General features: G+C 33.9%; 1 protein-coding gene and 1 long non-coding RNA gene across 5 annotated transcripts in view; one reads left to right on the top strand and one right to left on the bottom strand.

The window, feature by feature from the left end:
- The first annotated feature begins 66 nt into the window (after positions 1-66).
- Positions 67-1,349, top strand: LOC124162825. The gene is made up of 2 exons (XR_006865685.1): positions 67-837; positions 986-1,349. It is a non-coding gene; the product is annotated as an uncharacterized LOC124162825 (long non-coding RNA).
- The window catches only part of LOC124162824 (outer dense fiber protein 3), a 56,921-nt gene continuing 45,412 nt past the window's right edge, over positions 1,104-12,612 (bottom strand). For 2 of the 4 annotated variants that reach the window (XM_046539489.1, XM_046539488.1), the window contains exons 4-7: positions 11,061-11,237; positions 7,228-7,490; positions 1,892-2,006; positions 1,554-1,717 (exon numbers count right to left, since the gene is read on the bottom strand). In XM_046539489.1, coding sequence (XP_046395445.1) covers positions 1,917-2,006; positions 7,228-7,490; positions 11,061-11,237 — 530 coding nt within the window. In that variant the 3' untranslated portion in view covers positions 1,554-1,717; positions 1,892-1,916. Of the gene's footprint in view, positions 1,718-1,891; positions 2,007-5,305; positions 5,384-7,227; positions 7,491-11,060; positions 11,238-12,612 lie in introns of all 4 variants that reach the window. The other 2 variants (XM_046539491.1, XM_046539490.1) reach the window with 2 other exon arrangements.

The following is a 12,612-nucleotide window of genomic DNA, read 5'->3' as shown; positions in this document are numbered from 1 at the left end:
AATTAAGGAGCAAGAAAAAAATGAAATGAAATTATGCATTAATAGTACGAATACTTTCATTGTAATGCATATAGCGATTCTAAGATTACTTTCAAGCTCACGAATCAAGAACCTGTCTCTCGAAGCTCACTTATTGCCATGAAACCGAGGTCACCTTCAGCCAATATTGGGAGAAAGAACCCATAACTGAGAAGTGGCATGGGCAATGCAATTTTAGTGGTTAACTACTTATTAATATCGTTAACATATCCTCGGTAATATAGGGAAAGTTTATAACCACCACCCCTGAAGATCTTAAACCATTTGGGAACCAGTCCTCATGCTTAACACATTTGGTACAATCGAACCTGTCCAGCAAGAAAATCGAATATTAAGAGGAATGGAATAGGAAATTGACGACCATTCCAAAGTATGAACAATGAGATGGGTGAACTTAGGTAATTCCATACTAACTTTCCCTGCGATCGCGATGGTTAAGATAAAAATTTATCGGAAAATGCTGACTAAGAGCATGTTGAAAAGGTGGGAATATGGTTTATTAGTAGGATATTAAAATTTTAAGTTTGTATTGCATACAAGGGTGAGTAAAAGCTTTTATTTCATTTAAAATTACCACTTACCTATAATTACTCGAACGATACCCGTGCACGGTGCGATCTTCAACGTTGTTTATTTAACTAGTATGAAATTTTGTCCGTAGGGGGAAGCACCTACCGTACCAGCTGTAAACAACAACAAAAACAAACCAACGTGGACGTCTGATAATTTCTAGCGTGATTCCCTGCGCTGCAAATTGGCTCTTAGTCCGTTCAGGTCCACATTACTATGTGGTACCTAGTGAGTAATACTATACCTGAGTTGTTGTGTACACATAAAATTAATAGTATTGAATTATACCGATTGAAAAGATCAGTGGACTTCTTACTTAATACTGATGACCATAATAATCCAAAGCATATGCTATATTGTATTGTTGTAATTGCAGCTGTTCCGAAGGATTGACAGTGTGGTGATGGGAATTTTCTTGAAAGTCACTCGCCTGATGCTTCTTGAATGCATAAATGTTATGGAAGTGGCTCTGATGAATGCAATTAAGTCAGTGCTTTTGGAAAAGCGGCTGTAGCCTTTATTGGAACTTCCATGGCAGGAAATTTCACATTACAAAAGATTCGACATAATGTGAATAAAATAGCCAATCTACGATGACATCGTTAAATAAATAAGCAAAAATGAACATACAAGCGTTGCGGTGAGCTAACAGTTTGTTAATACAATGATAATTAGCTTAGTTGACTCTCTAAATATTTATGAATCATTATCATTTTTACACAACGTACATTTCGTCGATGCATTTGAAAAGAAAATACCATATTACATGCATTTTTCTGTAATTTAGAGATAACAGTTAAAAATGAAATGCTATCAGTCAATCGCAAAACTCTTCTTTAACAACAATTATTATTACAAAATTCAAGGCCCTTTAAATATCCCTCCAAATAGTTACAAATTACAGAATTGGAAAGAACTCTTTATTCAAGCATGGAATATTTCTTGTACTTCGTTTTCAATCCCAAGTACCTTAAATAAAGTCGAGCATTGAAGAAGATTCTTTTCAAAGGAAGAACATTTCATTTTACTGGACGTGTGCCTTCAGTAAACCAGTATATGGTGAGTGTCTGATTCCGAAGGTATGAGCCGGGGCATCATCAATGTGTACCTGAAAGAGAAATTTTGTCGAATGAAGTCTTTGGTTAATTGTATTAGGTAGAGAGTCTTATATTTACTTCATCATCATTTTGCCATGTTTAACATAAAAGGTTAATGAATCATTTAACTTGCTTTTTCATTAGTGATATTTTAGAAGACTTATAATTTGGCAAGAATACTTTACCTAGTATTAATATAAATTCACATGTTTATATGAATCTAGGGGTCGCTTGAGCAATGTAAGGAGAATGCCTGATCCCAAAGGAATGGCTCGGCGCACTAGTCTTGTTTATTGTCACCTGTGGGTGAAAGAGCCATGCAGGAAAGAAGCCGAGGTTATAGTTAAGCCAAAGCCAAATTAATTCTCTCCACTTGACCAAGTACATTGTGTTAAGGTTATCATTAGCATTAATACTGGTAAAGTAATTTCAGTTAAACTCTATCACATGCTGGTAAATTAATTTGATTTTTAAGGGAATCCATCAGTATATGAGATAAAGTTTTTAATGGAGTTGTGCCTTTTCTTTTAAAGATTCTGACCTTCTCTTAAAATCATTGTCTTCAGTATAGACCTAGATGAGATAATTCACCATGATGATGTGTTGCTTTTTTGTATGACTGTTTCAAGCCGTACATCCTCAGGGAAATTCCATCCCACAAACCAAGAGGAAATGTTTTTGTCTAGGAAAAACATTTCTTACTATTTGAAAATGATCATCATAATTTGATAATGTGCCAGATATCTCCGAGGTTAGCCCATCTATATTATGGGAACAAAGAGCTGATACATTTATTGACAATGTAAAAAATACTATTTTTTCACTGAAGAGATAAAACTCTGTAGAATTTCACAATAAGCAACCTCTCTGTAAGTTCCCATTGCATTATGCAGCCACTTAAAACTGCCTTTTACCCTATTCATCCTCATAGAATTGCTGTGTACCAAAAAAATTATTCAATTAATTTACCAGCACAATTCTCTGACACAGTTAAATTTAGAAAGCATTTCCTCATGGCCAAATGAAAATGAGTATAGTAAAACAATTGTTGAAAAGTGGTAAAGTTAATAAATGTCAATAAATTCTATTTCAAATAAATATTAGTTACATTCCCTGCTAAAAATGTCTACTGCTGTTTTCGGCAGACCTATATGAGTTTTGAAATATCCCACTGCTTTCAGCTGATCTTCTGTAATCCTACTGATTTCTACTGTTCAAGGTAGATTATGAGTAACCTGATTGCCACCCAATATGTTCAGATGAAATTTGTTTTAAGTCTGTCAATTGAATCCAGTGGAAAGCAATAGAGTTCAGTTTACACATTGTAATCAGTGCAAACCACTGTGCAATTTTATGAATTGGAGTGGAAAACTGTAGGAATGCATTAGGTCTACTGAAACAATGGAAGTCAGTTAGGTGCAGTAGGTCTACTGGAATCAGTGGAAGTTGATTAAAATGTTGCACTCATGACAGTTGAATACAATTAGATGCATAAGATTGCAATAGTTAACAATAGGACATAGTGCAAAATTACTACTGAAACCAGTAGAAATTTTCAGCAGGGTTCATTATAACATAGGCATAATTTGATTAGAGATATTAAAAAATAATATTACTACAAAGTTATCAACTGTAGAAATGATTGACATATAAGTGTTTTCTCATATAAATGCAGCAGGTACTGAATAATCTCGTGAACGATTGAAATGATGTACTCACTGCATGGTTGTCTTTTAATATTATGGTTGAGCCTGTTAGACTTAATTACAGATTAATATGAAACAATTTATCTGGTGGGATAAACTTGAATCTCATATGATGACTGGTTGAAATAAATACATATATGAATTCAAGAAAAAAATGTGCAATGTAGCCTTTGAGTGGGTAATGTTGTCTAGGAGTAAAAAACATGAGTTGATACTATGATGAGATCAGACATCCTGATGTCAAGAAAGTCACAATATTGTCTGATAGTAAAACCCCTTAAAACAAACACCTGTACACCTCTGTTTAGCAAAAAAAAAAGTTATGGCCCTGACTGTACTCCCATTTACTACTTGTGCACACCTCTTTGCAGCAAACATTTCTGTTCTACACAATAAATTTTTGATACACACAAGATTTTTCATCTCTTTAGAGGGAAATATAATGCTTTTGATACTGATTTTCCCAAATTTTGACTTGTTTCCTCCTCATTACATGGTGCAAATCGCATCTAAGTGGCTAATTAAAAAATTCCCCTTTCATTGTTGTAATTAGGATTATTTTGAATACCTAAAAAAATGTGCATTTTGAAGATAACTCATTTGAATTTGGACAATTTTTGGAAGGGAAATTTTACTGAATGGCTCGCCATTGTTAGTGCTTATTATGATATAAATTCATTGCTCTAATCATACTTGGCTGAGGAGAATGATCGTATGCTCCAGCAACAATGCATGTCTTGATTTCAGTGGAAAAGAGGGATTTACTGATGTCAAGTCAAAATTAATGAATTTTTTCTGAGAAAAATTTGTCTTCTTAATTTGATAAATAACTTCTGCTTAATGAATCAAAAATATCATTTATCATTCCTCCAGTAATGTTTTTATGGTTTTAGAACTTGTTAACCTCTTTATAAGAAGCACCTCTATAAAGCAAAATGTTTTCCAAGTCCCAAGAGGTTTTTTTATGAAAAGGTTTGACTGTATCTGTTCGTATTCTCTTCAGAAAGAGAGATTTTCAATCATAATGATATCACCAATAATAATTGCTTTGATACAAAATTCATAACTGAATCCTAATTTTTAGTGCCCAATGCCAGTGAAGGATGATAATAGGTGATTGATAGCATCACTTATTGTCTTATCTTTTCTACATAAAGCTCTTATTTTTTGCTTTTGAAATTCAATTCTTCAGTTATAAAACACATCAGCATATCAAAGAATAATCTCTGCCATTTAATTTCTTTTGTTTTCTAATTATCTATTTAGATACATCCCTGCCCTGTAACAGACTGTATGAATCCCCTGGGAGACTTTGCAAACACAATACATCATGACAATACATTGTAGCCAATTCCTGGATTGCATATCATCTACTTAATTTCATCTTTCTGGAACTTAGAATACCTATTCACCTTATCTGATGTATACTACCTAATTTTTTGGCCCCCTGTATACTGTTTTAATTCAATTCTTAATTTGAGAGGCTATTTCTCCAGTAAAATGGTTTAATTTCATTTTTTCTGTTATCAGTGAGCATAAAGTTAAAAATGTTCGTCTTATCATAAAAAGTTGGTGTATTTTGGGATAAATGAGTTCTCTGAATACAGTTTCTTTTCATAATTATTTAAGTTGGTATGTCTGAGGTCCATCACCGTGATGAGCATTGAGTAATGCAGTATTTCTTATATCTCATTCTGTGCAAATATTGTTCCTATGTTAATAAACCACAAAATTGGTTTTTATATGGGATCCCCTGATGTGTTTATTTCTTTTTTTCACTAGATAGGGGGATTATTTACTCTCATGACCTCCATTGATCCACTATTGGTGTAAACTGATAGGAAAGGGAATTTTTTTGGGAATTTATTAAGTCTAAGTTATTAATTTTCATACCCTTTGATTGATGTCTCATATGACTTAGTTGCAGTGCTGCGTCACATTTTATGCATTCCTCTTTCGAAACTGAGTGCCCTATAATCATAAAAAGGATTATATCTGTGTATTTTAAGAGTAAAAGCAAATGTAAAATCCAGACTCTTCAATGCAGTTTTAAAATTTTAGAGAGCATTTTAGAGACTCAGATCTCACACATAATTATTAATATTTCATGCATTTGCTTTACAAGTGTTTCAGATTAGCTTCATATTAATTGAGATTGAATTGCGTTTGAGATTTCTCAATGCATGTTAGAGTTCTGGGAGGATCTCATTTGGTACTGATCTAAAAAATTTAAAATCATTTACCTCTAATTCTCCCACTTTTAAACTTTGTTGCAATAACTATGGCTGGGGACACTTGAACGATTGTATACAAAAATTAAATCTTATTCATTGCCCTTAAGCTTAAATATGGCTATAACTGGCTAGAGATTAGGACTGATCCTGATATCCCATTTGCATCATATTTCCTTTTTTGTCTGGATTTTATTGAGGTGGTATCAAACATTGCTCTGCTAGAAAAAATTTCTTTCCTTACATTGGTTTATGCCTAATAATATTGTTGTATTTTTAATATTTCTGGATTTCATTTGTAGTGAAGGAAATTCATTAATTCTAAATTGGCTTTCTTTCCTGAATGACCAAATGGAGCTGAGACTAGTTGTTTTGTTCATTTGTCAAATTCAGTTTAACTCTCCATAGGATTTTTTTTTAAAATCAGCCGATGCAGTTTAAAAAAGACTTGTTAATTGTCATCCTTTAAGATAAGAAATCAATTTTTTTTATAAATACCACAGCCATCTTGAATTGAAATTACCACAGTCACGTTTACTAAGGCACGTGCGTATGCCAAAGGAAAACAAAAATCTAATGTGGCAGTTGAATGTAAAAAACATGTTATTTATTCATAATACAAAACATAAATTTTATTCAATATGAATTGCTGAAATTCTCAGTCCTAAAGTTCTCTTTAAACTAGTCTGCAGATATATTTGCATTGTTGAATAAATATTATGAGTTTGTAATGAAAAATAGAAATGATCTGTTTTCAGATGACAGATGTACTAATAAAACATTTTCTTCAAAGTTCAAAATTTGTAACTAAAATCCCTCTTGACCCTCCTATTGCATATCCTGCTTTTTTCATTGGATTGCCAACCATCCATTTTCGAGGGGGATGGCATGTATCCTTCTCCAAACCAAAGCCTACAAAATAAATTTTTCATTGGAAACAAAAAAACTGCACCTTTGGTTTAATAACTAGGCAAAATAATTTCATTTGTGAAGTTTTTTAGGGGTTTGAATTTTTCAACCTTTTTTTAATGTGCAACACTGAATTCCTTGAAAATAGTTTTGTTTATATTCTTCTGTATTGATTGGTATGGTATGATACCATATACAGTACATTACCAGGGGAAGTAAAGACAATAAAATTTGACCAAAGAGCACTCTGAGATAATAGATATGGGTAAGTATGGTGCCACTGTCCTGCAATACCATCTAAACATCAGAAGCTGACGGATCAGCAGGGAGAAAAAAGATGAATGAGAATGATCCTCCCATAGTTATGTAAGGACACAAACATGCTTATTCCTAAGGTTTAAAGATTAAAAGACTCATATTAGGCTTTTAGATTGGCCAATAAGTAACTTAAGACTTCAGTAACATTTCTTTGAACTTCATATACATACGTACACAACAGGTGATTAGTAACGTAGAAATTTTTTTAAATTGACCTTTGAAACCAATTATCAGAACATCGCATTAGGTAATTGTTATTTAATGCGGTTAGTGTTTACACCTTTGGCCTTAAACTGTAGCAATTGAATTAAGGTAATGATGAACAACCGTATCATGAACTTTGTTGGGATGTCTCACCTTTTCTGGAGAGTAAACACCAGGACCCGGCTTTTGCGAGTGATCTGATGGTAGTTGATAGCGTGCGCTGATGGAGTACGCGGGTGATCGGCGAGCCTTGTACTGGTCAGGGGAAGAGTTATTGTAAGTTCCTGGTCCTGGAGTCAGAACACGGTCATCAGTGAACTCCTTTTGGCGTCCAGAAATTGTGAATGATGGTGCAGCCTTTTTGTTACCCTCCTTTGTTGATCCCATTGCCGGTGGAATATTGTATACGTTTGGCGCTATTGTGAACAAAATGAATGTGCATTTAGATTAAAATGGTAAAACTCAAAATAAGAGGAAGAGGCATGCACAAATAACACTCTTTCAGGTTTCAAACTCCTCCTAACACATTCAATGCGGGCCTGATTTTCATTAAAGTCGTCAAAATCGGCCGTAAAAATAAGGAAGAAAAATAGATGGAGGTTTCCGCGCCATAAATTCCGTTCAAATACTGATTTTTACCAACGAGCACACGGTTGGGAAGACACAAAAGAGGGAAGCTTGCTGAAGGTCATACACACAATCAGAAGACATGGAAGTGGATATAAGCCTCAAACTAAATGGGTGTTCCTCAAGGTTCCATTCTTGGGCCTCTATTATTCCATTTATATATTAATGACCTACCTGAGAGTATCCCAGAAGCAAAAACTATAATATTTGCAGATGATACAAATGTTCTCATCGAATCCAATAAAAAATCTGATCTACTAAAGAAAGTTTGTTCCACAATGAAATGTTTAGAAGACTGGTGTCAAAATAACATGATGGCCATTAACGCTCAAAAAACAGTCTGTGTTAATTTTGGCAGAGATCAGTAAAATTATATGGAAATGATTTAAAATTTGTTGAAAACCTCAATTTTCTTGGAGTATGAATCAACAATGAAATGGTCTATGCATATAGAAACCCTTACCTCTAAGCTAAATAAAACTCTTTTTCAATTAAGATATCTAAAAACAAGTACCAGTATCGATATTTGAAAATGCCTCTATTTTGCAAATTTTCAGTCACATCTGTCATATGGAATTATTTTCTGGGGTGGCTCACATCAATCTCATAAAATTTTTAAAATACAAAAACAGGCAATCAGGGCTATTCTCAATCTACCCTATAGGGAGTCCTGCAGGGCACATTTTCAATCCTTACAAATTATGCCTCTTACTACCTTGTATGTATTTAATTTAATAATGTATGTCAAAAAAAATCTGAACTCGTTTGATCTAAACTGTCAAATACACCAAATAAACACCCGACAAAAAAATGATATACATATTGAACTGAGGTCATCTAAACTTGCTAGTGAAGGACCATATCATAAAGGGGCCAAACTTTTTAACTTACTACCACCAGATATTAAAGCAATCCAAAATAGCAACTCATTCAAGCACAAATTAAAAACGCTTATATATCAAAATTCAATTTATTCACTAGATGAGTACTACGACTTGTGTAAAAAATATGTTAACAAAAAAAACTCGACACCTTGCTAGCCATAACATGTACATATATTAAATCACTGCGATCTATCATGTATATCTAATATGTTCTTATTCTGGAAGCTAAAATATGTACCACTGTCATCTGTCTCTTAGGTTTTTATCTCGTGTGTTGTTTGTCCACTATATGACGTTTTCTATGTTACATTGTAACCAAATAGAAATAAAATTATTATTATTATTATAAACAGAGGTGGAGAAAGGGCTCCCTGCCCGACCGGCAGAGCACGTCAATTGACGTGCTCAGTATCTCGGCTTAGAGGGGACCACGTCAATTGAAGAGCTCTGCTCTGAATGTGTTAAACACTTAAAAATTTGTGTGTCTCTGTAACCAGTCTCTCTCATTGAATTTATTTCATGCTTAGTTAATGTGCAGAGGGCATAATGCTTCTATAAAATTAGCCACATATACATCAGTTTACATATGTCTTGTGTGAACATTGCTACCTATGACAAATCAAATAATTCATACATAATCGATACATATTTTGTATCACCAATTGTTATCATAAGCTGTGCTTTTATGGGATATGCCTACATATATTCTCACAAGCAATGGCATTTTTTTATAGCATATTTTCTCATTCTATTCTGCTTCTGAAGAAATGTGTGTGCATAGAAGTATTGTCTACAATAGTTAGGTATGAAGAGTATGATGAATACATGTAAATGATAGCTTTACGACATGTCTACTTAAAATGCCAATGAATACTGTAGTTCTCTGAATATAAGTCCCCCCCAAAATTTGAGGCTTTTGTTTTGGGAAAAATTTCTAAAAATGCACAGGAATATAGTCCCCCCCTCTACTTTTACCATGTGCATTTTTGGAAAAAAAGGGGGGACTATATTCAGATAAATAAGGTATACTGTAGGTACCTAAATCTTGTGGGCCAGAACAGCACGTAAGTATTCGTAGCATTCATTCAGCACATAGAAAATATTAATGGTAGGGTTGCACACCTGCTTCTCTCAGAGAGAGAGAACAATAAGGGGAAAACAGAGACTTGTTTGGTATCATTTCAATATGTAATTTTCTACCCAATATCGTTGTATGTATGTATTACTATTCTCTCTTCACATGGAGATTTATAATCATTTTTTACTCAAATATTAGTATTCTGCAAGGCATTTACCATCTTGAGGTTAGTGCTGGATATATCAGTCACTAATGATCTTATGCTGATGATCGGAGATATATTGATCACCGATTATAATTGAAGTTTTCTAAAATTTCTCTTTTTTATTTTTCTGAAGTTATTAAAAAATTTAGTATCTGATGGTGCACATCTTAATGTCTGGCAGTTTATTTTCATATCAGCTTTCTTGCTTAATAGGATGGGAAAATAACGACCACTAAAACTCATAGGAACGGTAATTGATAACCCTCTGTGACCCAGCAGGAGGCAGGACCCTAATAAGATCATGTGTGCTTCATGCAAGAAATTTATAATTTCAATTAGCTCATGTGCTAAGTTTGAATCTCATAAAGTTGAAGTTCATTTAATTTAATTTCAAGAAATTAGATACAGCAAAAATAAATAAACGAGTGACTATAATGACTATAAACATGACTGACCGGGAAATCTAGTTATCATATATAATTCAATTTGAATCATTACTCAGTTGCCGCCAATTCTGAATGGACGTGACCATCTTAGTCTAATTTACTGCACATAGATAGCAGTTAAGTTCCCTCGTGAGCAAGGAGCTTAGAAGAACAGCTTATTCTTCTAAGCTCCTTGCTCGTGAGTCTGGGTCGCGGGAAGTCGAATTTCGACGAAAAACGAGAGTGAAAACAGGCGCAATCTATTTCGTTGAATATGGTAACAATTCCTGCTTCGTTTGGTTTGATCATGCAAAGTTGTAGTACTTGGAAAGTTTACAGATTTTTGATGAAATTCATAGACGTTTATCTTTTTTAAATAGTTTTTGAGAAGGTATTAAAAGTGAGTTTCTGACGCTGCCAGATAACTCGTTTAGACGTTAATGAAATTCTTTTAAAGAATTTTATGGGCCAATTTAAGAAGTGAATTTGAAAAAAGCCAACTTTTTTTGTCTCTTGCTTTTTTTTAATGAGAGGATTATTAAATCATTTTTTACTCAACATTTGCGTTTAGTTTAAATAATTTTTGGGAGTAATGTCAGGAGTACATTTTACCCAATAGGTATTTTGTTTTGTAACGTACTCATACTTGTTGGGATATCACCACATAGTCAAAACAGTAGACAGGAAGCCGGAAGACATCAGACTTTCTATATCTTATTTGCTGTTTCATTATAACTTTGTAGTTTTGGATTGTATTTTCTTCTTACCTGGCGTATCACTTGGCTTTTCCATCTGTGTTTTGTGTCCAAACGTGTACTCAGGAGAATGATCGTGTACAGCTTTTTCGCTTTTCTCAGGATTGTAGTCTCCGGGTGCTGGTGTCTGATCTCCCTTTGGGTCCTTGGGTCTTCCGTGAAGAGTGGAAGCTTGGGGACTGTCACGACCTGCAAAGCAATATTTTGAGTGCTATAAACTTTAATAGGTGAGGCGAATAACAGGTATTAATTATATACTTAATATGTATTTCTGCTTGGAGTTAAGGGTGCTATATTCATCATCATATTAAATGTGACAGGTGAAATATATGCATTTTATAGGCTGTTGACTGCTGGCCTCTCCACTCATGACCACTTGTTGGCACTTCCAAGTCTCGCCTCTCAAATCAAAGCTGAATAATTCCTCTAGAATATGATTTTTTTAATTAATCAAGTTGCAGAGATACTGCCACATGATAACTCAGCTGCCTCTCAGTCATGTATCTTTAGTCGAAAATCAATTTATGAAGACCTGTTTTATGTCCTCAAATAATAAATTGAAATTTTATTTTAACTGGCTCCTTTTGTGATTTCACAACTGGCCCCAAGCTTTTGTTGGAATGAACCAGAAATCTTCTATTAGATTTCAACATTGTTACCCTGACTCCTGAAATTGGTTTCTCATTTATTGTAACTTTTAGCTTTACACTTAAGTAATAGTTACTTACATACATTACTTCTGTCTTATAATTTTATGAAAAGTCTTATGGCTTGCTTTTATGATTGAAAGAGGTATCTGAGAACTTAGGAAATTGTGTCACGAGAGAAGTGTGACAAAAAGCAAAACATGAATTTAACCTGCTCTCAACGAAAGGCACTGTGATGATCATGATTTAATATCCAATCTTAAAACTACATTCTGCACTTGATGCGCCCTCCACTCATGTCTCTACCCTTGTGGGGTATGGCTTGAATGTTGTCTATAAAATCTCCACCACCGCCATAATAAGAACCTTGGATTGAAAGCCCACACCAGACCTAATGACAAGATGTAATGCATTTGCATAATGTAAAGACTTTTTCTAATGATGGGGGTGTTTATTTCCTCAAATGTTCTGTATTTTGGAGTTTTATAAAATTTATCAATGATATTTATAGGTCCTGCATTGCTGCAATATGCAGTGCATTTCACTGAATAAACCGAAAACTATACACTTTATGATGTTTCTTTTCACATTTCTGAGAAACAATTCACATTTGCTCCCTTTAACCTGACATAAAGAACTTTTTTGCTAAGTAATATGTTGTCATTATGCAATACACCTCTGGAAGAATTATTTTAAATTTCTTAAACCCTTTTTTTCATGGCCTGGTCGCATAAGAGGATCGGTGTCTGTGGGAGTACTGAACAGCAATTTTCATGATAACCACTTTTTCCTTCTGGTATGCCGCTTCCACATACATTTTTCATTCTACTCATGAAAATGCGTTCAGTTTCTTAACACTTGCACTGCTGTTCAATCTCTGAAAACCTTCTTCTCACATTTGGCGAAAAGGTTAAAAT

This window comes from Ischnura elegans, chromosome 7 (genome assembly GCF_921293095.1).
Source record: "Ischnura elegans chromosome 7, ioIscEleg1.1, whole genome shotgun sequence".
NCBI lineage: Eukaryota > Metazoa > Arthropoda > Insecta > Odonata > Coenagrionidae > Ischnura > Ischnura elegans.
This window is presented reverse-complemented; position numbering and strand designations above follow the sequence as displayed.